This window comes from Phaenicophaeus curvirostris, chromosome 9 (assembly GCF_032191515.1).
Source record: "Phaenicophaeus curvirostris isolate KB17595 chromosome 9, BPBGC_Pcur_1.0, whole genome shotgun sequence".
Taxonomy (NCBI): Eukaryota; Metazoa; Chordata; class Aves; order Cuculiformes; family Cuculidae; genus Phaenicophaeus; species Phaenicophaeus curvirostris.
In genome coordinates, this window is record NC_091400.1 from 3,236,731 (window position 1) to 3,264,632 (window position 27,902).

At 40.4% G+C, this 27,902-nt stretch overlaps 1 protein-coding gene across 5 annotated transcripts in view; it reads right to left on the reverse strand.

The window, feature by feature from the left end:
* ANK3 (ankyrin 3) overlaps nucleotides 1-27,902 on the reverse strand; it is a 345,846-nt gene that overhangs the window by 112,278 nt on the left and 205,666 nt on the right. For 4 of the 5 annotated variants that reach the window (XM_069864352.1, XM_069864355.1, XM_069864354.1 and 1 more), the window contains 6 exons: nucleotides 24,469-24,567; nucleotides 20,560-20,745; nucleotides 19,981-20,004; nucleotides 18,668-18,766; nucleotides 8,329-8,427; nucleotides 1,186-1,284 (listed from right to left, as the gene is read on the reverse strand). In XM_069864352.1, coding sequence (XP_069720453.1) covers nucleotides 1,186-1,284; nucleotides 8,329-8,427; nucleotides 18,668-18,766; nucleotides 19,981-20,004; nucleotides 20,560-20,745; nucleotides 24,469-24,567 — 606 coding nt within the window. The remainder of the gene's footprint in view (nucleotides 1-1,185; nucleotides 1,285-8,328; nucleotides 8,428-18,667; nucleotides 18,767-19,980; nucleotides 20,005-20,559; nucleotides 20,746-24,468; nucleotides 24,568-27,902) is intronic. The other variant, XM_069864356.1, reaches the window with a different exon arrangement.

Below are 27,902 nucleotides of genomic sequence, written 5' to 3' on the forward strand. Positions count from 1 at the left end.
TTAAGTAACTAATTGAGATATCAGAGAGTGAGGAAGAGCCTTACTCCCTGAAGCACCAGCTCGAGGCTCTGAGAGTGGCAGCAGTGCAGAGATGTGTTCGAGGGAGGGGGCTGCTGGACAGCCCGTTACTGTGTCCCCCCGCTTGTGAATTTTGCAAGTCAAGGCTGTGGAAATCCATAGAAACTCCACATGCAAAGGATGGGTGGATCCTGTCTGTCAGATTACCCATGACAGCACTTGCCAGTGACTCACTGAGCAAAGGAAAGCTGGTGCCAACCTCCCCAAACAAATGCTAAATATATTCCAGTAAGGGGAAGAAAAAAAAAAGAAAGAAGAGGGAGGAGTAAAGCAGAATATAGAAGGGCACTGAGACAGAATAGGACAGGATGACAGGAGAGAGAAAAATAACAGAAGGAAACAAGAAATGTTGGAAATATACTGCTTACAGACTGAGAGAAAAAATGTAGTGGAATGTTATCTTGAGAAAGGACCTCAACAAACTGCACAACCCAACTGTCAGTCCTCAATGCGTAAGTCATGGGTTGTAGCGATGGTACAAAGCAGAGTGCTGCACTGAGATCTGAAATCAGCAATAACAGCACAGCAGAGACCAGCACCAGGAGAGTTCTGCAAGTGTGTGCCTTAATGCCAACTCTTAGGGCTAAAGTAATCTGCACACCGTGGCGCAGGTGTTCTGAAATTCCCATGAAGAATTTTGCATGATGAACTGTAGAGAGATAGAAAGTGGAGAAACTGGTAGCCAGGCTAAGTCCTAAGGAAATATGAGCTGTCTTTGCAAAGAGACATTGCTCTATTTTTATCTCTTATCTCTACTGCAGCCTTAGGGTAATTCAGTGCAAGCTGAAGATACATTGTAATCACAACATATTTGTTCCAGGATAGATACAGAGATTTGCAACTACTGAAATTCTGGGGGATAAAGTTACCATACAAGCCTTTTAGGTTGGCACAGAAACCTTTTCTTGTGTATCTCTATTTAACACATTATACATATGCAGACGTGCACTACATACAGCATTCACTTTGGAGATCTCCCACACAGTTGCTTTAAATAGCTATGATACAGGGAAGTTATTTTCAAACCCTTAATGAGACATGCAGAATTAAAAAAAAAAAATTAATAACATTACAAGGATTATCCCAGTTGAAAACAGCACCAGTTACCTTGGTTTTGGAAAGAATAGGGGCACCACGATCCAGCAGCATTTCTACAACTTGTTCATGGCCACTTCTTGCTCCACAGTGAAGGGGGGTCAACCCATCCTGTGGGACACAAGCATTATAATTGATTGGTTTCAAACAGTAAAATCTTGTGCACTTTTATAAAGACTACCATGCCCTAAGAAACTAATTAATTCTTGCAAGATGCTACTCATGTGCAATTTAACAGCTGAAACTTTATTCAGATGGACAGAGTACATTTTAATTCTGATTTTTCTAAATGTGTAAACAGTCGTATCAAATAGGTGCTTCTGCAATGGGCTCCGTCCAGGTCCTCCCTGTACATGCAGTGAAGTGGTAAAAGCACATACAAGAAAAAGATGAGATTGCACACCGTATACACTTTTTGCCTGCATGTCTTTGAGAAAACAAGGTCTTTCATTTGTCAGGATGCCTCAGAGTCAATGGATAGTCCTTTTGTCTGAGAGAAAAAACAAACAAACAAACAAACAAACTTTCCTGCTTAGACTTTTCATTACACCGATTTTGACAGGTGTATAGGAGATTAGAAAACTGTCTTAATCTCAAGGGATGTTGGATTAACTTCTGTCTCTTGTCATGTAGACCATACTTGTATGAATCCCAGCTGAATGACTGGTCTAGAGTCAAGGCATACTGCCAAAAGCTCTTTTAGAATAGTTTGCTTATTAATAGTTATCATCATGTCAGAAATACATTCCTTAAATAAGAAGATAACTTGTTTGATTATTCTTTGACCTGTTTACCTCTGTACTGCGTTTACAATGCTCAAGTAACCTGCAGTACACAACTGCTATGATGAAAGATAGCACAAATGCCTTCAGTAACTGTAAGCAAAACTACATGGATTTTTTCAGTGCCGCATGACATAGTGCTTGTTACAAACTGCAATGTCATAGTTTCAAGTAAAATAAGGAAGAAAAAATTAATGTTTACAGAATTAGTAAGAGCAAAGATTTGATTTGTTACAAGCAAAACAAAAATATAGGAGATACCATCACGCAGAAACAATACTGTATTTTCACTAAATATGCAAAAAGAGCAGCCTTTTAAAGAAAGGTTGACACACAGAAGCAGCATATGTATTTATTACTTTTCCAAATACAAGTCATAAAGGAAGGGGCCTTTTTCCAGTGTCTTTTGGCACTCTTAAGAACATATATGTTGCATTGTCTAAAATATGTATGTACATCATTTTTATAGAAAGGTTCATCTAAAATTCTTTCTCACGCATCTTGCTAATTCATGCACATGCACTCCTTGTCTGCCTCTGTAGAGCAGCAAGTACTTTTAAGGTACCTCTTTAGACATATTTTCCATGCAGAATTATGATATTGTATCTTGATAATTCCTAAACCATTACCCTTTACTAGAACGTCAGCTTAAGGCCTGTGAAGTGTAGAGGGCAGCCAGGCAGAGGGAAATAGTGACTCAGAAATCCTTACACTCTCCTGCTTCTACTTCCTTGCCCTCTCCTAACAAGCCTATGAAAAACAGTGGACAGAAATTGTTGCGATTAACTTTTTCTGCTAGTCTCATTTAAAACTTGTATGGTGCTCATGGTGCACGTTCTTACACTTTAAGTAAGTCATACTTTTTTGATGTAGATGAAAAAAAATACTCTGGTTCAGACTCGGGAATCAAGATTACCCAGAATATGGAGAAGGCCGAGATACTCAATGACTTTTTTGCCTCAGCCAAAGAAAAATACTCACGGAAATCAGGTACAAAAATCTAAGTTAGGGTCAAACCATGCCATGGGTAGTACATACCAAGTTCACAGAGAACGAGACATGTTTGATCATCCTTATGTGCTAGACTAGACCCTTAAAAACTACTTCAGCGCTCCCTGGAGCACAGTGCCCTGACCCTCTCGCATCGCCAAGACCTGCCAAGCTTGTGTCTATGGCTGATGAGGTTCCTGTGGCACAGGAGGTGTCAGGCAGTCATGCTTAGCCAGCTAGAGCTCATTAGAGCCCACACAGCAGTCACCACCACCAGAAGCATCACACGGCATGACACAACATTACAGTGTAATGTAGCTGCTTGTTGAGACAGCCGGTCTGTAGCTATTGTTAAGATCATGTCAGGACTCCTACTGTAAAGAGCAAATACACTTGAAGACAGCTCATTTGGCTGCAGAGATATTTTTCTGTGTTCCAAAAAGACATCATCTGTTCACCTGGCTTGGTTAATTGCTATACAGCACTAAAAATTGTAAAGGAATGTGCAGAAGCGATCTGAAATGCAGATCACAGATTTTATTTAAAAAAAGAGAATCTGAAATTAAGAAGCTGCTCTGAATTCCACAAGACGCTTCAGGGGTTTTGTCAGGAGATTTTCTAGTTGCTTATTTACTGTTCATACAGACTATACTATTTGAAGCATAAAATATATTACATGTATTAGAAAACACACTTGCCCTAATATGCTAGTCTGCAATGGCTCAGAAAAACCATTACAAACGATTATGACAATAATCTGCAGATTAAGGACTCTCTAAGTAGGCACTGACATGATAAATCATATCATCTGTATTATCTATCCCTCCAGAGAGCCCGAGAAAGGCTCCAGCAAAGTCAGGAGGACAATAGGAGTTCTGCTTAGGCGCAAGCTTCCCATAAATGATGCACGCCAGCCTCTGGGGCTGCTCTCTCTTTTTAGCCTTTACCCACCAACACCCAAATAAATGAGGTCTCAGTGTTGTTGCTGGTTGCTGTTAAGACCCATATACCTGTGTAGCTCCCTGATCTTGTTACACTGGGGACACAACTGCCTTGGGGTTAGCAGATGAGCCTCCCTGCTGGCGTGTGATTCCCTGCACCACACGTGGCTCTAAGAGACCTCTAAGCCGCATTGATAAGTATGAACCAGCCTCCCTGTGCTCCCTAGTTACCCCTTCCTTGTGAATGCCCACCCAGAATTTCCCTCACACAATGGGGTACTCTAGGCTGTACCCAAAATTCCCAGGACCGCCTCGGTACTACAACCCTCACATCACCAAGCATCAGCTTCTAATCTAGTATGCATGATGGAATTAAACACAACACCCTGAAAAACTTCACTGCAATGTAAATATTCAGCAAGAGCTTGTCAGACTGAGCCAAAACCCAAAGCCTGTCCATGACCCTGGGAGGAGAGTGCCAGGCACTCCATTTTCCTGAGCAGGAGGCAGAAGTCGCACTTCCCCAGGGGAGCAGTTACTGCCTCCAGGGTTTATTTATCATCCTCATCACTGCTTAGTGAGTCTCATGCACATGCCTCAGCCTAGCAGGGCTCTGTATCTCATGGCTCCCCCATGCTCCAAGTCTCCTGAATTCTTCACTTCATTGCCACTATTGCAAAAAGCCCTTTCCACACAACACGTGAACAAATGAGGTTTGCTCTTCCTACACATGCAAAATGCTCTTTTAAGTGCCAGTCAGCATTGTTCTGGTGGTTATATCTTAATACATGTGGCTTTTCTGAAGCAGCTTATGCATGACCTGATGCATCTTAAAAGAGCATATCCCGTGTGTTTTCATGTAGATAACAGTGCTGGCCTGTTGTTTAGCTGCAAAATCAGTAGAATGAAGATTATAAACACTTATGGCTAATCCAGGCTAAAACATGCTTGCTACCTGCTTCAGACACAAATTCACTCTGGCATATGCAGTATTAGACCGCCAAAGCAAATCAACCTAATTTAATCAACGTCTCTAATTAAACTTTATTTTTTAAACTCTTTTCTGGAAGACAGAAAAAAACCAACTAGGACAACATTTAGTAAACATGTTACATTAGGCATTAATAAGTCTTTGCTTAGAATATTAGTTAAAAACCTAAATTATAAAAGCTGTCCTGGATGGACAAGACCAGCACATAGTTCTTGAGGAGTCCCCTTAAAAATTCAGCACAAAGCCCCAAGTATCAGATGCTAGACATCTCACACAAATAAAAGGACAGAGAGAAGATAAACAGCTGGTTAAAATAAACAATGCAACATGAGCATGAACTGAAAGGAAAAGAAACCAAACAACTGAGCCTGAAAATAGTTTCAAGATAATTTTTGGAAATAACCTCATGCTCACACATTATCTGAACTCCTAACTACAGTTTGCAGGTGTGCAACAGTATTTATGGCACTCAGCAAATCCTAGTGAATATAGAGAAATTCAGGGCCCATGGATGACTGCTACAATTATTTAAACAGGATGAAGATTTAGTCCTTCACGTTAACCTTTTGTGCAGCACTTCAGCATTGCAGTTCCCAGGACCATCTGCCAGCAGCAAACGCAAATGCTCATGAAAAGAAAACATTACCCCAACTTATTTAATGCTCAGGAAAGGCTTTACATGAATTTATCTATAAAACAAGTATGTTTATGAAAAATGAAAATAGACATTATGTGGAGCATATTTCCAATACCCCATATAGAAAATGCATTGCAGGAACAGATCACAAAACACAGCTGAAGAGCTAAATCTATCCCATCTACGAGTTAGAGTAGCAAATCCTGGCTCCATTAGTGTCTGGTCAACAACACAGGACAGTATCTTCTGCAAAATCATTTAAAAGTTAATTACAGACCAAATAAAGGAGAAACAAAAGCCTAGGAATTTCTGCCTCTAAGCAAAAAAAAAAAAAAAAAGAAAGAAAAAAGTGAGGTCTCACATTTATAAATCTGTTAACGGGACCCTCACTTATTTTCATATGCAAATCCCATCTGTTTATCAAGTTGGGTGTGCATTCAGCACCAGCAGATTTGCATGACTTGCTACAAGTATCAGAAAGGCAGCCTTGGCTGCCCTTTGCCTGTCAATACACTCAGTAGTGGGAATGCTGTTGCAAAAGGCTATGAAGGCAGCTTTTGTTATCCTGTCTTTTTGTAAGGCCACTCTACATGTGGGACATGAAAAGAAGAAAGGTGCTTAAAAGAAAAACGAAATGACTGCAAAGTTGACATGCCTCAATTGTTCTGCCTTGGAAAACAACACTGTGTCAGCTAGGAGTAACAACAGAGATGTAGCAGGAACGTGTTATAACAGCTCACAGCAACTAATTTTTGTTATTGAACATAAGAACTAGGCAGACACTCCTGAGACAACCTCCTTTTTTCATCTTGAATCACATTACTCTCAGCCTTCTATTACTTCTCCTATTGATTTGTAAATCCTTCCTGATCTACTCAGTGATGCTCTTCCCTTTTTTTGACTACGTGGCTGTCTGCTGGGTTCAGTGAGTCTCCTCTGCTGGGTTCAGCGAGTCTCCCAGAGCTCCACTCTGCCCAGACCGCAGGCTGGTAAACCCTTGCCAGGATGAGTCAGTGCTGCCAGGAGCAAAACTTCCACTTAGTCACTAACTGTCAGAAAATGATGCCTCTGGTAATGCCAGAGAAGTGCAAGGATGAGTGACACACGTATAGCACAAGCAGAAGTTATGCAAATCCCTTCTGATTCGTGGAGACGATGGGTGTTTGGGGAAATAGGCAATATATGGGGGAAGCCAGAAAAAAACAAACCACTGCTTCATGATTCACACTCATCCATTGCCTTTTCCCTCACCGGGAAGCTCTGCCAGACTCAGGAGCTGCTAATGCTTCTGTCCTCTTCCTGAATCCTGTTTCCATTCCAGCCTGTATTTTTAGTTACATAAATTATCTTAATGTCTGACCCTGGAGTCTGTGATACAGGAAATGAAGCAGATCATGAATTCTCATAACTAAAAGGAAAGAACAAGCTGAACTCAAATTCCTGGTCCCCAATGTTTTGGTTGCATTGGGCCACATAAATGCTTGCAGAGCAGAAATAAATAGTCCCCTGGCACATCCCTTTCTCCCTGCTCTGATCGAATGCACAGTTGTCACATCGCCAGAATGCGACCCTCCCCACCACAAGGTAGGACACAGCCCTCAGCCTAGCAGCCCCCACGTAGCATGTAGGAGGCTGGTATTTTAGTCCAGAAATTATACCCACTGTTCACATTATTCATGAAATGTCATCTCTTCCACATTTCACAATTAGAAACCCAAAAACATTTTACAAAAAAAAAAAAATCATTAGTGACTGATAAAGGTAAAATGGGAGAACTAAAGATAAACACGGAGAAAGTGAAGAGATGAGAAAATAGATTGACCCAGTTTCTGAATTTGTTACAGAAATAAAAAAAACTGTGCATCAACAAGCACTGCAGGAAATCTCAGAGACTGCTGAAACATGGGAAAACCAAACAGAAACCTGTGGATATGGTAATAACTGCAGAAAAAAAAGGATTCTTAGGTTATACTTCTGCTTTGCTTTGAATAATTCTGGTGAATATTATACAGAACAATTAAAAATGGCAGATGGATAGGTGGTAAGCTAATATTTGAAGAAAAGGACAATTGTCAAAAAAGTGAAAAGAAACAGCTCCTGAAGGTTACGGGAGTGTGTTGCAAAGACTGCCACTAGAGCCCACAGCATCACTAGTTCTAGGTTTACTTCCAAACACTTGAACATTTTTTGTCCTCTTTTTGCCACCATGTAAGTAAATAAAATATGCCTAAACTGGTTTGATTGAGTTTTAACTATAATACTTAGATGTAACCATATGCACTGGTCTTTAAAGTCATTCAGCAACCTGAGTCAGGTGTTAACAGTATATTTGCTGACAAATCCAAGGCAGCAGCTAAGCAGCCAGTTAGACAGAAGCTAAGCTGCATAAGACTCATCAGCAGCATTGTGCTCTGTGACACTGCCTTGTGGATAATCAAAGGCAAACACACACTTGAGTTCAAAGTATCTCTTTTAACATTCATGTTCTGAAATATCTCAATTGAATTCTTGTCTTTTAGCATTCTCCTGTATATTCATCACTGCCCTCAAGTAGCTAGTAGCAACCCCTTAATTAAATGTTCTACAGAGATCATGGTAAATTGTTGGTTATAAGCTTTGCTATATGTGGTGGTTCACACACTGATTTAAGAGATGTAAATTGTTAGCATCCTGTTGCAATCATTTTATAAAAAATAAATGCAGTGCCGCTATGGTAGCCTGCCAGGAAGATGAATGATTTAAGCTGTATAACAACTAACAGGTCAGAGGCAAGAAATCCACACAGTCACTCACTGCATTCACATTTAAGCTTACCCTTGTTTTGGCATCAATTTTAGCTCCTCGATCAAGTAGGAGTTTGACCATATTTGCATTTCCCCTCTTTGATGCAACGTGTAACGGTGTGATATCATTCTAGGAAAGAAAAAGAAACACATGGAAGTAAATATCCACACAACTTTCTTTCATGCACTCTATGATCAGTTTGCACACAGTTTTATTTCCCTGGGAGGAAAGCTAAGGAAAGCTGTGCTTATCCACATATGTGAATTACTGGGCTGATGCATCAACTTATACATTACGAAGCCAGCCAGCCAAGCTGTGGTTATAAGAAGATACGATTGTGCCTCAGTTCTTGGCTTTTGTATAACAGCTAAATATTCACAATTTTATTGACTAAACCCTAGCAATTTAATTTGGCTATGGTTGTTTCTGAGCATGTAATGCTAAGGATTCATACCTAAAAACTTCATTGGCCTTGTAGGAGCCATGGAAAATAAATAAAACCATTACATCTGTAGGTCTAATTAAGAAGCAACAATATGCCAATGCTATTTATCTCTGAACACCATCAGCAAACTCTGAAAGCATCATAAACTCCTTCATTTCAGTTACATCACTCATTTTGTCTACCAAATTTGTTCTCCTAATCGACGTAATAACTGTAAATGTGCGTGCACGCCTTCTGGAGTGGCGCCTGGCCAGCAGTGTGCAGAGATGCTGCAATTGAGGACAGTTACATAACCAGTGTGTGCGCACACAAATATACTTTTTTCAACAAGATGTAGCTGGGATGTTTCTTCACGCTCTGATGATTCCTTTATCTTGTGGCGTATGAAGGCCACATCCTCTATGTACTTGATCACATGGAGCCATGTAAAAATACAAGGATTTAAATAACATAGGCAACTACCATATGACAAGAAACAGAATTTTAAAGAACACATTTCTGTGTATTCAGGGGCAGCACAAACAGCTGGCTGCACAAAACCACCTTCCCTGTGACTGAGCAGAAAGCAGTAAATTTTAGTGAGCGTGTGTCCTATGGCTGAGTGAATCAGAAAAGCACCTTCCCCTTGAATAGCTGGAGAGTGGTACAAGTGTCTTGCCTGGGCAACAGACCGTTTAATAGCGCTTCCTCAAAACTGCAGGTGAGTGGAGTGATAGAAAACCAGCACTGAAAAAAGATCCCTTCTCAGATGTGACAAGCTGACTCACAGCTTAATAATAATGCTGAGTACCCAATCCTGCATGCTACATAGTCCTTTACACACAATTTCACTACAAAGCTAACACACAGCTCCTAGAAAGTATTAATTAAAATTATCACAGAGGTAAAATACATTTCAGCAAGATGAAATGGCAGAGCTTCTTTCTCCAATATTAATGATCATTAGAACATCAAAGTGACTACTATTCCAGGGTGGCTTCTCGTTTCTTAAAAAAACGAGTAAAACAAAAATCATGCTTAACACGTTAATCAAAAAGTATGCTATTCCTAGTCCTCCCAGAGATGTAAAGCTGTGTGATTGCATGACTTGCAATTTGTGAGTTGGTTTTGAAAAAAGAATTAATACTATTTGACTGGGAGTTGACACTGGATGTAATATGAGGTCAGTATATTACTGTATCAGCCACAAAAAGGACAGGGGAAAAAAGGGAAAACACAACTATGAGACAATATTTTCCGCTTTTCCTCCCTTCCCAGGAGGAAAGATGTTATCCAGGTCAGAAAGAGAGAGAGATGCATTCTATTTTTCTGAGAAAAAACAGTAAAGGAAATAACTTTCATGTCTTCAGGTAAAGGGTTCTGCAAGTAATTTAGACTGAAGAATCACCTTTTCCTGCTTGCTGGGGTCGATGTACAAAGAGGTTAACTCAGTCCTTAGACCTCAGTGCCCTATTAATACATTACTACTAATAATTTACTGTATCATATGCAGACCAGAAGAAATGCCTTCTCTAAGCATCACTGAAGAAATGGAAGAGGAATAGACAGCATTACAAAAGTCAGAACAAATACCCATCAGAAGTCAGGTTCTCATTCACCTTGATACCAATCTAAATCAATCTATTGCAGCCTATGCACTAGATATATACACATAAGGACGTGTATTTCGGATCTAATTCTTCGCTCATCCAATCATTCAAAGCTCCTGTTGCCTTAAATGAAAGAGAAGTGATTCTAGAGTGGATGAATGAGCACTGACAGATGCATACCTCAACTCCAAAAGATATGACTTCCACTTAGTAGTTAAGGTTTACATCATGCTGCCTGCTTACAGAAAGAGAGATCCATTTTCATGGTCAAAAAGGAGTTTTCTATTCAAATGACCTTCATATTTCTGATTATCAATGAGCTGCATTTTAGATTCTGACAGGGGGCAAACATGCTGCCCAGGAACACGAGGAAATTCTGCAGCACCTAAGAAGGACTCAGCTCACTTCTGCAAGCTGAAGTGCTAGCAGTCAATCTTTCCTCCATTTGATCACCCATCTTTATGAAAAACATATAATTTCCACGTCTCTAGAATCGTGAAAACTTGAGCTCCATTTGGTTGAAAATAGGCAGCAAGTTCATATTAGGAAGGGACGGATAAAGAACATGACCACTTCAGAAACAGTTTGTGAGGAAAACCAACTTCACACAGCTACCTGAAATAAAGAATTGAGCAGGAGCAAATGAAACCCTACATGCCCAGTGAAATATTTGTCCTTACAGATGATCAAACTCAGCTCCTCTCCTGGGAAAAGTGCACTGCAGCATTCACTCTCAAGAAGTAGGATGCAGTTTTCATTGTACCCTACTAACCTATTCAGATGGTTCATAAAACGAATTAAAAGACAAAAAAGAAAAGAACACGTTCAGCCTCATTTAGCCCCAACAGCTCATGGAAACTGGGGGGAAGTAAAGGGGAAAAAAGAGAGGGGGCAGGTTTCTATTCAGTATTTAATTTTGCCATTTAGCTACTTGACCTTTTACTGGCGGAGAACACCACCAAGTAATAATTCTGCTGACTGAAAGTTCCAACTCCTGAACAGATGAAGAGATGCATTTGTGATGGGTGTGCTCAACCCCTTGACCAGACTGGTGGTGGTTAGGTGCAGGATCCAGAGGAGGTAAAGTCCTGAGCCTGAGAATGCTGAATAATTGTAAACTGAAGTTCAGGGCAAGGAACTTCTCTTTGGTCAATATCGTGTAGTGCTGAGGCTTAAGGAATTATACCAAGATGTATCACACATATGGCCCCTTCCCATCTCTCATCTGACAATTAAGAAAGTGAACTGAGACGCGAATAAAAATGTTTCTTACGACAGAATGTAAAGCAAGCAACTCAAAATAAGAGTTGTTTGTACTTGTCACAAGAAACCAGAGATAAAAAGAGCTTCATAATATGTGCAGCTTGGGTGTAGGTTATTAACACTGAAACTGTGGTTTCAGCAAACAATATAGCTACCAAATGTAAGGTTCTGAATTCTTCAGTAAATCAACAGTCTTTTCATTCTATTTTTATCTGTTTGATCTCCTATAAATTTCTCCCTTTGTTCTTAAGATAGAATAGTAAATCAGGAAACTTTTGAAGATGTTTTCCTGCGGTAATAAAGCCGAAATGCCTTCAAAAAGTGGAGGTTCAGATGTAGAATGCCTGTTGGAGTGCTTATTGTCCTCACTGTTGAAATATCAAACGCTGGGTAATATTTCAGGTAGACTCCTCAACGCTGAGATCCAACCTGCCATTCAGCTTGTGAGTTAACAAATTCTACAGGGAATATGAAACATAACTTGTGAGAATATCAGCCTAAAACTATGCAATTAATGATCATAGGATTATGAACTATCACTGCACACAGCCTCTCCTCTCCCTCCTGGCAGATATCCCGGGGTATATGACTTGAAGCACTCAGAAACAGCATATAGCTCAAAGTGTGACAGATGAGATGCATGCAGATCTTCTCCAACGTGTGGATGGCTGTTTTCCCTTTCTCTCTATCCACTGCCCTCTGCAGCCACCACTCTCTCTTTATACACCACTCTCTCACATAGAACCTGTGCCCTCCTCCAGAATCTCACAATGTCCAGAAATATGAGTGAAGAGCAACTTGCTTTTGCATTGTGACTTTTCTTGTGCCTGATTAGAGGAAGCACTAAGCTCTTCCAGCTGCATCTGTCTACGGCTTCACAAGAAAATTGAAAAAAACACCAATTATGTTATGCTGTGCTGAGCAATAAGCCACCTACATTTCCTGTCTGAAATGAGATCAGCTCCCCTCTGACACATGGTGTTATCCATCACAGTTCACCACAGCAGTCAGAATTACTCCACGCTATTACAAATTAGCAATACAAATGGTCAGGAAAAAAATAGTGAAAAAAATGTCAGAATGCAAACACAGTACATCTTGTAGTTTTATTTTAAGGCATTTAGAAAATGAAGAATTCCTCCTGGCTTCTGGTAGGATATGCTGTCCAGTGGGGTTGCCTCTTTATCACATCAGACAGTCTGAGTCTACAAGTATAATAATGCTAATAATAATCAAGAAAAGTAAATGTTTGCATTTAGGAGTATTGTATGGCCTCTGAAGTGCAACTTTAAAAAAAAAGGCACACAAAAAAGGATCAACTTTTCCTAGTCAAGTGCTGCATTGTTCTGAATGATGTCTCACTGTCAGAGGATGTAGGGACTGAGAAGTGTCATGACATTTCTTGACATTTCTCCTCACAACAAAAAACTTACCTCCACCTCTGAGCTCTCCTTCCAGCCCCTCAGTGGAATGTAGTTTTAACCGCAAATATTTATCTTTGATTTTTTAAAAAAACAAACAACAACATTTTCTTACCAAAGTGTTCAGGGTAATTTGGAATTTAGTAAGATTGTCCTCCTTAGTTCCCAAGTGACAGCAGACTCTGGGAAGAGCTTAATACTGACAAAGAATGTGTGAATAAAACAGATGCTGAAAATAGCCAGACTGCTAAAGCAGAAATTTCCTGTACAGTCTGGAAAATCCCTCCATCATTAGGGGTTCTTAAGTAAAAAGCATAACATTGCTTGGTGGTTGCATATACTGGAATTGTCATGTCCTGGAACTGCCATCAACACCACTGCATGGACATTATCACTATTGCCAGTTCATGAAGGTATGGAAAGATTGTGCTGTGTATGTAAAGATTGTTATCTGCAACTCTGCAGCTATGGCAACATGTTGTATATAAGAACACTCGATGCTCTCTCCTTCTAGGCTTTTTCTGTAATTCAGAACTGGAGCCTGCAGAGCAAAGTCTTCTATTCCAGTAGCAGTTGCAGGGTTCACTGACATTTGTATAGGACTTCCAGAAATCAAAGAAATTATGAGTATAGACATAAAACCAGATGCTTTCCATGAAACCTGACAAAAGTGCATCATATTTTTTTTAGCTTTTTTCTTGTCTATTTAGTAAAAATCTTGAAGTAAAACTCTAAAGTGCTAATTTAGTTCTTGAATGCTTATGTACTTCTCTTTCTTCAGGCTTGAGATATATAAAATGAATCCTGGAAGAATAAAAGGAAAATTATAGCAAGGAGCTGTTATGGCAAACTACCACTAGGGAAATAAAAAGATGTTTTTTCTTCTTGTGTTACTGTCACTTACATATTGCCTGCTCTTCTTGATGGGCTAATGGTGTTCTGCTCCTCAGCCTCAGGGTCATCATTAATGCATGTTGTCCTCACACCACCTTCTTAAAATTACCAAATCCTTTCTCAACCTTCCAGTAAGCAAACTTTCTCCAGGCAAAGCCCAGTCCCAGGGGAACTGAGATCTCCTCTAGAATAAGGAGTGCTGTGTATCAGGAAGGCTGTTCGCAAGGCTGGGTGCAGTTTTATGGCGTACTGACTACCTCTTGTTTACTTTGGCAAGAAAGATATGGGCAGAGGTCATCTTTATGTAGAGAATTCCCTTGCTACCTGAATTTCTTCTGACTTGCTCAAATACAGAGTGGATCGGGCGGTGGGTCACAGAGGTTTCTTTCAGCTGCTCCTCTGGAAGCTTCAGAGAACAATTTCTTTCTTCCTTTCTAACCTCTGTGCTCCTTAGAAGCAGGTGGAGCTCCAGAGGCACTTCCTCACCTGGGCTAGACAGACCTTTCTACTGGAAGATAATCTCAGACAGAAGATTGATATCTGCTCCTGGGTATGGTGGTGCAAGGCCTGAAGGGAAAAGGGCAGGCAGTCTGTAGGGGTCTGATTTATAGCAAAAGAGCTTTCTTGCACAGGATACCACTGACATAATCAGACTGCTAAGGAAACTGGTTTCTCATTCCTTCCAATGGCTGATACTTCCTTTAGCATGTATCTGGATGCACCTTTCCAAATCCTAGATACCAAAGTGCAAGGCAGTCCAAAGCAAATTTGAAGGGAGTAGTAGAAAGAAGAGAAATCCCTCTGTGACCTCTCCTTTTTATCCAGCACCCCATCCACCCTCAGGCTGAAGATGACCTGATTCTGGTAAAGAAAGTCAAGCTCATGCACAAAGCCCCTCCGACAGCGTCCAGCTCCAGAAGCATTAGCTAGGACAGGAGCACAGCAGTTTTATCTACTTCTCCAACTTACTCTGGTAGTTCCAGATGTGAAGTAACATATCAGATACAGTTTGATTCAAAGGCACTAGTGGCTGATGAATAATAATTTTTTTTAATAACAGCAATTATTTTTTCCTACTGAAAAAATTTGATAAAATAGATTGACTTGAAGTTCTTTGGCTTTCTTTCAGTCTGTAACTAGGATTTATCCACGCTTCTCCAACTAAGAGGATGGTACCTAGAATCGCTTCCCTTCAGCTTCCCTTTATTCTCTTCTTCCATTTCTTTAGCACGTATGTGGTTGACTCCCAGTTCAGCAAGAGGGAAATGTGGTGATGCAATGAAGGGATTTCTTTAGCTTTCGAGGGTTTCAGGGAAGCATAGCCACACATGTGAAAATGTACTAGAGAAAAAGGATAATGATCAGACATAAAATGCCCGTTATTCTACTAGGCATACCCTGACAGTAATCATGACAGGTTTATTGCTGAGTTTAAGCCCAAGAAGTCAAGCAATTTGGAATGTGCAATTTTCCTTCATTACAAAATGGCAAACATCCAGCCCAATAAGGAAATCCTGTTTCACTTGGACTGAGGTTATGAAAGTTCTTGAAGCTGCTTCCCTGTAAACAGGCAGAATCAGAGGCATCACCACCTGATTTACTGAATGATCGCCATCCATCTCACAGGGAACTTTTTGTTGTGTCATCTTTCCTGAAACTTGCAGCAAGACCAGAGAAGGAAGCACAGGCACAGAAGTGTAAATACAGTTCAACGGAACAGCTGACATGAAACCATTTGCTGGGCTGGAAGAGTGCAGGAACCTTTCCAACCCTCCCAGCCTCTACAGTCAGCAGGTACACAGGCTGGCAGGCACTGCAACACCTGTAAGAGCTCCTGGAGCTATGCCCATTTTCCTTAGGCACAGTGAAAGAAGGGGGCAAGGGAGTATATGACAGCTGAGAGGCTGGCAGGTGTGTACCAGCAGAGGCAAGGGGAGCATCTGCTACTGCTTATCACTGGGGACATCATTTACTTCCAGTACAGCACCACTGCTCACCTCCTGCCCCCACACCAAGAGCCATCATCAAGCTCCTGTCTTTCCCCACCTTCATTGCTGCAACCTCTTTCTTCCCTCAGGCCTCTCAGAAACACACTGAAAACACAGCAGCTGAAGAGACTTCCTTTCCCACAGGTCTGCCCTCCTTTTTCTTACATCTTTTCACCACCTCCTCTTTTCACCGCACTTGCCCTTGTCCTTAAGGCTCAGAGCTCTGTCTTCATCCTACGTGTCCATTCACACTCTCTACCCTTCCTCACTTTCACTACACCGATGGTGGGAGCAGTCTGTTTATCCTGCCTTCACACAACTGACTTGATGTTTCCCCCCTCCACACCAGCATCTTCTGTTACCATAATCCTCTGCACTTGTTCCAATCTCCCCCCAGAACTGACGCTTGCCCAAATAGCTTGAACATAAATTGAGAGACAGACAAGTAGTGTTGATTCATACTGATTTAACAAGAACAAAGTAAAAATGGTAGGTGGCTTACAAAACCACAAAGTTCACTGAACACCCTCATCCTACGGTTTGCTCTTTGGGCTTCTGAAAGCTACAGTAGATACACACAGCATGATAGTAGTTGGGTTACAGCCCTTCCATACCTTTGCTCTGTAAGGACCCTTCCTCTACAGGGGAGACAGCTCATCATAGGTATTATTTACAAGAATTAAAACAATAAAAGGCAATGAGGTGGCAGCGGGCAGGCTACACCTGCGGGTCATTTTTACTACCTGTTCTAGTGGTACCTCTACCCATTTTGCAAGCTGGGCAAAGTCAGGCAAGGCTCTGTTACTTGCTGCTGATAATCGTACTTTACACTCACACTGGTGCTCTATCTACCTACAGATTTACTGGTCTACCAGAATCTAACTCATCTTTCTGTGAAGCATTTTCATTACCCGCAGCCTGTAAAGAACAAAATTCAACTCCATATTACTGTTATTTATGCTACGATTCCTTCTGTCACGGCTACTTTATCTAGATTTGCAACCACCATGAAGCAGAGAGGTGCTCAGCGGATGCCCCCACCCAGCTATCACAAGCATAAACAAAGCCGCTCAGCGCTCTGAGTCACAGCATCATCCCACTGCTCTTTTGGGCTGATGTCATTGCATCTGCACATCCCTGGGTATTTGAGCAGTTTGCCTCTTTCTGACAATGACAGCTAACGAAGGGAGAACATGGAATTTACAGATCTTGAAGAGGAGGCAAAGATGGCCTTATTAAGTTGGATGTGCTCTCTATCAGTGCCCCTAATCCAGAACAGAGTTTGTTGAAGCCCAAGATTTACTTTTTTATTAAAGCAAGTTCCCCTACTCTACCAAGGCTTCTGCCACACAGCTCTCATAATCAATCCCCTTCCATTTCTATACTTCATTTTCTGCCTCTCCAGTTTCCTAGATCTCCTTTACATACCGTCTGACTCTCATGCATCCAGTGAAGGCACAGTTGCTTTATTCACTGGTACACCTGCACTTCACCTTCACTAGAAACAACTGCATATTGAGGACAATTTAAGAGGGACAGCACCCCTGCCGTATGTTAAAGCTACAGGTGGAAGCATCCACCTCATAGAATCATAGAATAACCAGGTTGGAAGAGACCCACCGGGTCATCAAGTCCAACCATTCCTATCAAACACTAAACCATGCCCCTTAGCACCGCATCCACTTATGCCTTAAACCCCTCCAGGGAAGGTGACTCAACCCCCTCCCTGGGCAGCCTCTGCCAGTGCCCAATGACCCTTTCTGTGAAAAATTTTTTCCTAATGTTCAGCCTAAACCTGGCAGAGCTTGAAGCCAATTCTTCTTGTCCTGTCCCCTGTCACTTGGGAGAAGAGCCCAGCTCCCTCCTCTCCACAACCTCCTTTCAGGTAGTTGTAGAGAGCAATGAGGTCTCCCCTCAGCCTCCTCTTCTCCAGGCTAAACAACCCCAGCTCTCTCAGCCGCTCCTCATAAGGCCTGTTCTCCAGCCCCTTCACCAGCTTCGTTGCCCTTCTCTGGACTCGTTCCAGAGCCTCAACATCCTCCTTTTGGTGAGGGGCCCAGAACCGAACACAGGATTCGACGAGCGGTCTCACCAGTGCCGAGTACAGAGGGAGAAGAACCTCCCTGGACCTGCTGGTCACGCCGTTTCTGATCCAAGCCAAGATGCCATTGGCCTTCTTGGCCACCTGAGCCACTGCTGGCTCATGTTCAGTCACTGTCAACCAACACCCCCAGGTCCCTCTCCTCCAGGCAGCTTTCTAGACAGACTTCTCCTAGTCTGTAGCTGCACAGGGTTGTTGTGCCCCAAGTGCAGGACCTGGCACTTGGCCTTGTTAAACCTCATGCTGTTGGTCTCAGCCCAGCAGTCCAGCCTGTTCAGATCCCTTTGGAGCCTCCCGACCCTCCAGCAGATCAACACTTCCACCCAGCTTAGTGTCGTCTGCAAACTTGCTAAGGGTGCTCTTGCGGTGAGGGGCCCAGAACTGAACACAGGATTCAAGGAATCTCACTGAATCTCAGACTCCCTTTTTGTAAGATTAGAACTATGAAAATAGCACCTCTTTTCGATCAAAACCGAAGGTTTCAAAGGTGACAACTAGAGTTCAGGTTTAGTTCAGCAGCCCAGGGAAACCTCCTTTTCACCATATAGCATTGGAACAAGGGACATTAGGCCAGGACCCTCTATTGGCAAGAGTAACATGCTTTTCCACATTTTTGTGGAAAAATTGTTTCAAAGGGATGATTAAGCAAACTAAGATTTCACACTTACCCTTGCGGTGAAGTCCACAGCAGCACCCCGGTTTAACAGCAATGTAGCTACATTGATATTTCCATAGTGAGCAGCTATGTGGAGGGGAGTGAACCCACTCTGGAAAAACAAAACAAAACCAACAGAAACGTATTTTTTGATATCATTAGTATTCCAAAATTTGTAACACATCACTGACAAAAGCTAGTAAAAGCAGTCTGCTGCAAGTCATCATTCCAATACTTTACTAGTTTTCACTCATTGACATTTATTTATAGGCTCTCAGAGAGTCTAAATAAAATCGTATTGCTATGCAGCAGGGAAAGAAATTAACATAATTATTCTAGAAGAGCAGAAGTTGGATAAAACTTTCAGTTACTGCAGAAAACCATCAGCAAAACATTTGAGTATTAAAGCAATGATCTGTCTTTTATAAGAAATTAATTTCTAACTAGAAATACCTAGTTGTTATTGGTATTGTGTTAGTCTTGCAAGTTAAATCTCTTAGAGATTCTTTGCAGGAGTTCAGATACAAGTCATTTAGTGGTACTTGCTAACTGTTTTTTATGAATTCAAAGTAGATGCAAATGAAAACAACATCAAAGACAATTTTAAATTATTAATCCTGATTTTTTTTTTCCAAGAGTTAGTACCATAAAGATCAGTCTCCCACTGTGGGCAATCACACTGGGTTATGCTGAGACACCATGAGTTAACACCCTAATTAGAAGATGCCTTACTGATAAAATTACTTCAGCAACTTATTTTCATATTTAAGTAGTTTCACTTCTTTTTAAAATAATGCTAAAACATGCAGCAATTCCATCAGTCCTGCGAAGTATGAAACCTTATGGGAACTAGATGCATTTCTAAATTGTTAGCAAGCCATGCTAGCTGCCACTGCCTTGCTTCAGGAGTTTTGCAGATATAAAACCACTCTCAGATCATTCTATGTGCTGACACCATCAAGGTAAGTGTCATGCAGAAGCCTAAAATCAGATCTGGATGCACAACGTGACAGGGTTGTCTGCAGCTCTTGACATATCTGATAAACATATGCTCCATAAGAATCCCTGAAAACTCCATCTGACTTAATATAGCTCTTTTATGACGGCAGTCAGTTTCCAAGAATGCTTACTCTTACTTTGAAACCCTAGTTTCAGCTGCAGAAAGCCCTGGTATCTAAACTACAGTCTTCTCTAGCACATGCTACTCCATTTAGTCTAAAGCAGGTATCTATCCTACAAAAGGCGATGCAAAAAGGAGGAGGAAGAAATGATGCAGCAGCACTAAGTCATGGAGGAGTGATGATGCATATATATATTTATATATACCTCTGTTGTTCTATTCACCATCATCTAGGTTAACACATTTGGAAGCAAAGAGGGGGAAAAAATGAACGGTTAGTTCACCACTGGTGATATGGATGCAAAAAGCTTCATGACTGCTATGTGGCATGGCAGCTCAGACGACAGCACAATCGGCACACAAAGGAAGCTCGACTGAATGGAAGCTGAATGATCGAGTATTTTTCATGTTAATTGTTACATGTTTAACCAAGTTCTTAAAGTAGCAATTGCACAAACAACTAATCAAATGACTCCATTGTACAATACCTATAGCACACCACTGCAGGAGCGGCTTTTATTCTCAAGAGAATGATTTAATAATATTTTGCGTATTATTTTTCATTTGCAAAGTTTCTACAGGATAAATTAACCCTGATTTAAACAGAAAGGAAATGAGAGAGAAAGAGGCAAAGGAAGCAAATGAAACATCATTCTTCTAAAACACTCTACAGGAGAAAGTTATGTGTGACTCTGCAGCAAAACACGCTTGGAGAGATCTTCTATGGATTTCATACATGTGCTCAGCACCTAAAGGCATCAAATGTAGTTTCTTTTACAACTGACCTTTGACTCCACATCAGCATTGTGGTCGTTCTGCAGGAGCAGAGCTGCTGCCTTTGTATCATCCTTGCGAGCAGCGATGTGAAGGGCAGGAAGACGGACTTTTCCCTTCGTATCATTTTCAAGCAGCAGTGAAACCACCTGGTCATGACCTTGCTGCAAAGCCACCGCCAAAGGTGTGAAACCATCCTGCAACATACAAGGAGGACTCTCAATGCATGTTCCAAGCTTTCCAAAGGGTGGAAGGGGAAGGGAAGAGATCGCGGCTATAGTAATAGTACTGAACTCTCAAATTCAAATGTGAAGTGTAACATGGGGCAAATTAAAAGTATCCTGCAATGCACTGAAATCGGCGTAAAGACTCAGTGAACTAGGTCCCAAATACTCGAAACACCTTTCTGGCACCCCAGACTTAAACATAAAATTGTAAGACATAAACAAACAACATCAACTGAGACTTGAGAAAAAAAGTGTGTAATTACTCACAAATTAACAGTTACATAAATATGTGTATAATAAAGTGTTTAATGACAGAAAAAGTAATAAAAAGCTGAAATATTAAAAATACAACAGTTAATGATGTCTCTATAGCAAATTACAACCCATTCCCCCTATATCTACAGGTATAATCTACATTTTCTAAGAAAAAAAACCTGATAGCGCTTCAGCTCTATTCTCTAATATATTTTATAATATGTGGATTTAAAATCTAATAATATATAAATCGCGATACCATATTATCCCAATACACCAATTATTTTACTCTCACTTCAACTTATGAAAATTATACAGATGCAGTGGACAATCTTCTTACAAACAGAAATTATTTCATTTCAGACTAGCAAATAGCCAACCAAAGTAGTGCAGAATAAGAAACCTGAAAATCAGAAGACTTTCGTATAACACATTTTAGAGTGGATTACCTGAACATGTAAGAATACAGCCTGAGATATTTTTATACTTTTGTTTTTAAGGATTCTCAGGAAAGAAAAAGAATGAAAGAGTTGCCATTTAGATCCTGCTCCTTCCCAAACATCTAAGTGGCGTTCCAATCCAGGAACACACTCAGCTTTGCCCTAGACAGTACCATAAATCACTCAAAAAATTGCAAACACAAATTATTTACTTGAGATATTTATTTATTGCATTTGACTCTCAATCAGTATATCCAAAGTGAATGTTACCAAACCTCACTACAGTTTAATAGGCAAACACCTTTTACTTTTCAACTATTTCTGTCTCAGTAAAGCTGTGTAAGTGCCAAAAAAATGTACAGCAATGACACAGAGGAATGTAGATCCTCACATTACATCAGAAGGGCAGAGTTCAAGTTCTAACTTTTTAACTTTTGGAACTAAAAAGTAATGTTTTCAATATGGAGTTTCGCTTTCTCAGTTAGCAAACAAAGAGTAACTCAATTTAGAAGGAGGAAAAAAAAGGACCTCTAAAAAAGAGTGTTGTTTTCAAAAATTTGGAGGGGACAAAAAAAAAAAAAAATCACTGAAATTATCTGGGTCCTAACAAGCTGGGGTTTTTTTCATAAAATTTTAAAACTCATTTAACAACAGCCTTCCCCCTTTGCCTTCAGTCACCATCCTCCAGGACTGTGTCAGGGCTCTGGGCTGTGAGCAGCTCCTGGGGTGAAAGGACTGCGCAGCCTCAGGTTGTGGGCAGGGTGTGAAAAATCCTGTGTAGCTCTGAATGCCAAAAAACTCCATGAGCATCCCCACAAGAGGGCTCTGGCGATAAAGCTGCTCTGTACCTGCGGAAATGAAGACTCTTGCCTGGTGAAACCTGACTGTGACAGCTCACTCCTTCGTGACCTAGAGATGTTTAGCTATTGACGACATCCTTTCTCTCTAGGCTTTCTCTTCTGCTAAAAATGCTGGTAACAATAATGTAAAAATAATTCTAGGAATGCATTTTTAACTTTCTTTACGGAAAAGGGAGCAGACAAATGGGAGGGAACACTTCATTTCAATCCTAGAACAGCTGCCATCCCCTATAGCCTCTCTGATGAGAATTGAGCATCATTTCAGAGTGCGCAGAGTTCATTATACCAAGGCCAAGCAAACTGCGACCAAGAATATTAGCACCGACAAGAATGCATTTCCACCACATGCTCTCCGAAGATGCCAACTCACAAAAAGCAATTGCAAGCGAGTATTGGGACGTCAGAACTATAATTAGCAACTGCTCTTTAAAACATAAGGCAAAGCCCATTACAGAAAACAATCAAAACTCTAAAAACTAAGCACAATTTAAAGAAAATAGCTTGTTCTGTTGCCTATTTAGATTAAAACACCTTTATAAAGAGTTTTAATTTTAATGAATATTCAGCTAAGTGGCAATCTTTTCATAGCAAAGGCTTTTGCGCTTAAAAAGATAAAGATAAATCAGATTTATATGAAAACTTGGACCAAGAGAAAATAAAAAAGCACCTATAAGCAACTATCATAAACAAGTAAGGCAATAAAGGCTGCATTGTTTTGTATCTGGTATCTTCAAAGGAATTCCCCATGGGTAAAATTAGATCGCACCTTATCAATAAGCTGAGTTGGAGAAAAGCTCAACCTAAACTGACATACAATGCTCAAAGGAACAGCAATACCAAAGAGAAAGAAGTAAGTACCCATGCACAATTTTAAAAAATTCTATTCTCAGATAATCACACAGTGGCAAGAATATTTTCAGAAGTCTGAATCTATTGCACATCTTGAGGGTTCTGTGATTTCTTTGTTTCCAAGCTTTTACAAATAAATAGAAATTAGCATTCTGAAAACTACAATTTTCAATTGATTTTCCAGAGTTAAAATTTTTCATTTTAATATTTCTTGGCTTTAATATCTTTGAGTGTTTTCAGAAAGTGGTTTCTGATGCACACTTGTAGTTATAACTAAATGTTAGTGATTTTGAAAACATAATTTTGATCCATTACTGCTTTATTTTCTACAGTGCTGACTTGAAAACAGAAGAAAAAGAATCCATACATACATTATTATACAGTGATAGTACAAAGTATGGTGACGCAATAAACTAATCTTGCATTTCAGATTTTGCAAAAAGTAGGACTTTTTCAAATAAGGATTATTTCCTTCATGGAATCAGTCAGACAGAAAATCATAATTTAATAAATATTTGACAGAGCACAAACTGAAATTTTTTTTTTCAGTAGCAAAATCTTGGAATGAAGACAACTGAAAATTCATGAGGTTAAAAAACCTCTCTCAATGCAGTACATTCATGACTATTAATATATCTGTTACTTTTTTTGCCTTCCAGGTTTCCTTATTTGAGTTAGAATGACTTTTTAAAGCAAGAAATAAAAAGTGTTCTTCTACAAAGATCAGAGAACATCTTCAAGGATGGACCTTGCATCTTTGTGTCAGCTTGAAATTACCACTGCAGGACCAGATGGGATAACTAAGTGCTACAGAGAGGTTAACAGCATAGTAATAAATGCAGTTCAGAAAATATTTCAAGCACTAAGTAACCCTGGGTTTTCCCCAATATCCCAGGGCTGGCTCCAAAGTGTAGGCAAATAATTGTTCTTGCTGTAGGGCTGCCGTCCACATTACTCACTATTTTTAACGAAAGCACAAAGAATTTTTATATTATGCACACAGCTTCCCTGTTTGAGCACTTCACCTGAAAGATTACCAGCTATGACTAAGAACACATCTATTTTTAGAACTGTTTCTAGTTAAAGTAATTCTTTTATTTTTAAAACGGTAAGAGAGGGTTTAAATTGCTGAAAAGCCAATAACTCCGTATCCATTAGCACACTTCACAGAGAGAAATTTTATTGGTCTTTAAGTTTCTATTTAAAAGACTAGTTTGATATAAGCTGGCAAGAATCACTGCTGAAGCACATTTTGCTTTGTTCATAAAGCGTGAAAGTCAAACTTTTACCTCTGTAGCAAGGCTTTGACTGGCACCATTGTCAAGAAGAAACTTAACAACCTCCAGGTGGTTTTCTTGGGCTGCCATATACAGTGGAGTGAAACCATTCTGAAACAGGAAAACAAGAGTGTAAACACTTCACACACGTTTCATACATACCACAGATCTGCCAAACTGGGGTAGATTAACTGGAAAACAATAAACCGTATGCTCACGTGCCAGTTAATGGCATGATCTCCCTTGATTTAAATGAACATGGGAGAAGGGCAATATTTATTTTAAATGATACAGTGGAATCTTTCAGCTGACCAGATACCGTTCCCACAGCTAAGCAAGAATACTCCCTCTTACATCTGTTATTAGGTCAGACTAGAAAACAATCTGGGCAGACCATTTGGTGGAAATGAGTTATGATTCCCTACAAATGTAGCCACACCAGTCTAAAGGCAAAATGGGACAGCAAATACAACACAAGTCTGCAGCAAAAGCAAGAGCAATGGTCCTCAGAATACTTTCTGATTTCTTCTCTTCTTTCCATTAGTTTTGACTTCTCTTTCACTTGTGCTGGCTAGTGATGCCTTTTGTCTCCTCAAATAGCTTCTGAGCTTAGCCTGCTTGTGGTCACTGAGCTACTTCATATTTCAGGCACCAGGAGATATGAGGATCATTGGTTCTCCGTGATTTGAGACAGAGGTTTATCAGTGTTTCCAAACACATTAGAGCATTTCTCAAATTATGCTTAAGCGAGTGATTTCAATCAATGCAATACAAGTATTAAAGGCTGTAGAGCTTAACTTGTTCTTCAGCAAGTGCTTTCCTCTTACAGTCAATGCTTTTGTCTTTGTCTTAACTGTATACAGGTCACAGACTTTCAGGAACTGAATTTTTGGGGAATAATACTGAGACGATTTATTTCTTCCTACTGATGTAAGAATTTCTGAAATTCACAGGAAAAAACCCCAACAACAGCAAAATGAAGTCATAAAACTTGTCCTGGGTTCAATATAAAGGAATTATAGAACTTGCTGATTTGCACTTGAATTGCTTAGCTTTCCTATAGCACTGCAAATCCCTCAATCCAACAGAATTGTTAACTACTGGTAAATATATTTTAGAGGAAGAACTTAAAATATCCATATACTAATGGCAGAGCACTTTGATACTGCTAAGGCAACCAAAGCAGCATCAGCAATAACAACAGCCTCTGATCTATCATGATACAGGTTTTCACCCTTTCTACTCCAGCATTACTCTTTGTCAGAGACATAACTCTGCAAGAATTTGCCTTATTTCTTTCCTTATGGTATCAGCATGGGTGATGATGCCAGTAAACATTTTCACCAGGAGAGCACAGAGGTTTCAGTGGGCTCTCTTAGGGTCCCGTATTTCCTCTCGCTACCTTCCAGATCTCACACCACTGTGAGGTTCTGGAACTGTGAGGTTCCATGAACCTCAGATTTTCTTAAAAAAACTTCACAGGGAATCAGCGGCAGTGTAGGCAGCAGCTTCTCACTCTACCACATATCACTTCTGGTGGCTACTCCAGAGCTTGGGGAGGACAAGGAGGAATGGAAACACAAGGGACATGGTTTAGTGTTTGATAGGAATGGTTGGACTCGATGATCCGGTGGGTCTCTTCCAACCTGGTGATTTTATGATTCTATGACAAAATAAAAGAGGAGGTAAGGGCTAGTTAAAAATAACAGGTAAAAAAGAAGATTTAATCTGGCTTGAATAACAGAGAAGGTTTGCCATGTGGCCAGGGCAGGCATTTCGGCAGGATGGAAGGAGCAGGGGGAGCAGCTCAGCCATTGGGCTAGAAGAGTTAAAGAGGACACTGACCTAGATTTTGCAGGAAACAAATGGAGCCAGCGATCAGCTGAGAAGAGTTTAGCATCAAAGTGAAACCATTAACATTCTGGGCTCTGGAGAGATGAAGGGAAACTGTAGCCTAAGTCCTGTAGTGTTGAATTTTGGCTGAGTTATAGTAGCCACAGTGAAAACAGCCGAGAGGCATCTGACTGTCACAGCAACAGGCCAGAGTCGTGTAGCACACGTCCAACACACAGAGCGTAGGTGACCTGAAGCCAAGCATGCAGGCTCATTGGCAGCAGAGACAAATAGGAGGTCAGAAGAAAGGTCAGCTAGACAGAAAGTGGTGTGAACGGGATATTTGATCCAAGAGGAACTTTACCATCAACAGAACAGTGAACAGCTGTGAAGCCACATGTTTACAAGGCGTACACACGCTGCAAGGTCCTTTGCTGTTAGTGTTTTGATTATTTGGTTTCTGTTCAGAAAAGCATCGCTAGAAGCATAAAGCAGGCATTGAAATTCTACAAGAGCCAAAGCCTGAAGTTAGCAATGAGTTAATGCACTCTCCAGAATTAAGGCCTAATGGTTTCTTTGCTGTACAGTTAAAATTCTGCTTAATAAAAAAAAAAAGAACAAAAAAACCCCAGAAAGCGCTCACTAAAGTACCTAATATGTCACACGACAGTTTATTATTACAGTGAACAGCAGAGTCTGGCATTTTTCCCTGTCGTTTCATGGTACACTCAATATCTATTTACTAACTCAGCTGGAAACAAAGATTAATTTTTTTAGTTTCAAAAATCTGCATTTAGAAAGTAAGCAAGGAATGCTTCCTAATTATTAGTTTCAGAAAATAATTAATAGGCAAAAATTCTCAGAGGCAAGTATTATTCGTATTTGGAAGCAGAGCAGAACGTTTTTGCTTATGTTAAATTACTGTAGGGTATTCAACAATTTCTTTCCCACACTTTTCTTTTCCTTCTCTCTTTAAAACGGGGCTGAAATTTCCAGAGGGCCACAAGCCCAAGGAAAAGTTTTGTCTTCAATAGTAGTAAATAGCCCTAAGAGGAGGTATGAAATTCCGACTCATTAGAAATATACCTTTTTTTTTAATTTTTAAAGACAGGACAATTTGGTTAAAGAAGGCCTCGCAACCCTAACACAGGCACTGACAGCAAGGCAGAGTTGTTACCTTCAAGGGAAGAGGAGATAAAACCAAACTCACAGAAAATAGGCTCAACATCAAAAAGAAAAGAAAATATCTTTGGGTGGTCTCTCTGAGGGTAGGCCCCAACTTTATTTCAAGCTTTAGGAAGGTTCAAATGATGCTCAGTACCATGCATGAAGCAAACCCACGGGAAGTTTGGTTACAGGCTGCTCCAGGAACCTTGTAAAAAGACTAATTCCCATCGGACTATCTCGCTGCCAGGCATTCATGTGGAATGGCCATGTGTCTCAAGCAAAGACATCAAAGGCATCCATAATGGGGAATAAAAAAAGGCTTTAGTTCTCCTGTGTTAGCAAAATAAGGGTAATGTGGCAAAATCTTCAAGTATATGGACAATGCAGTTATGTAAGATGTTTACAATCTCATATTATTTTTAGTTTTAGGGATAAATATACAAGTT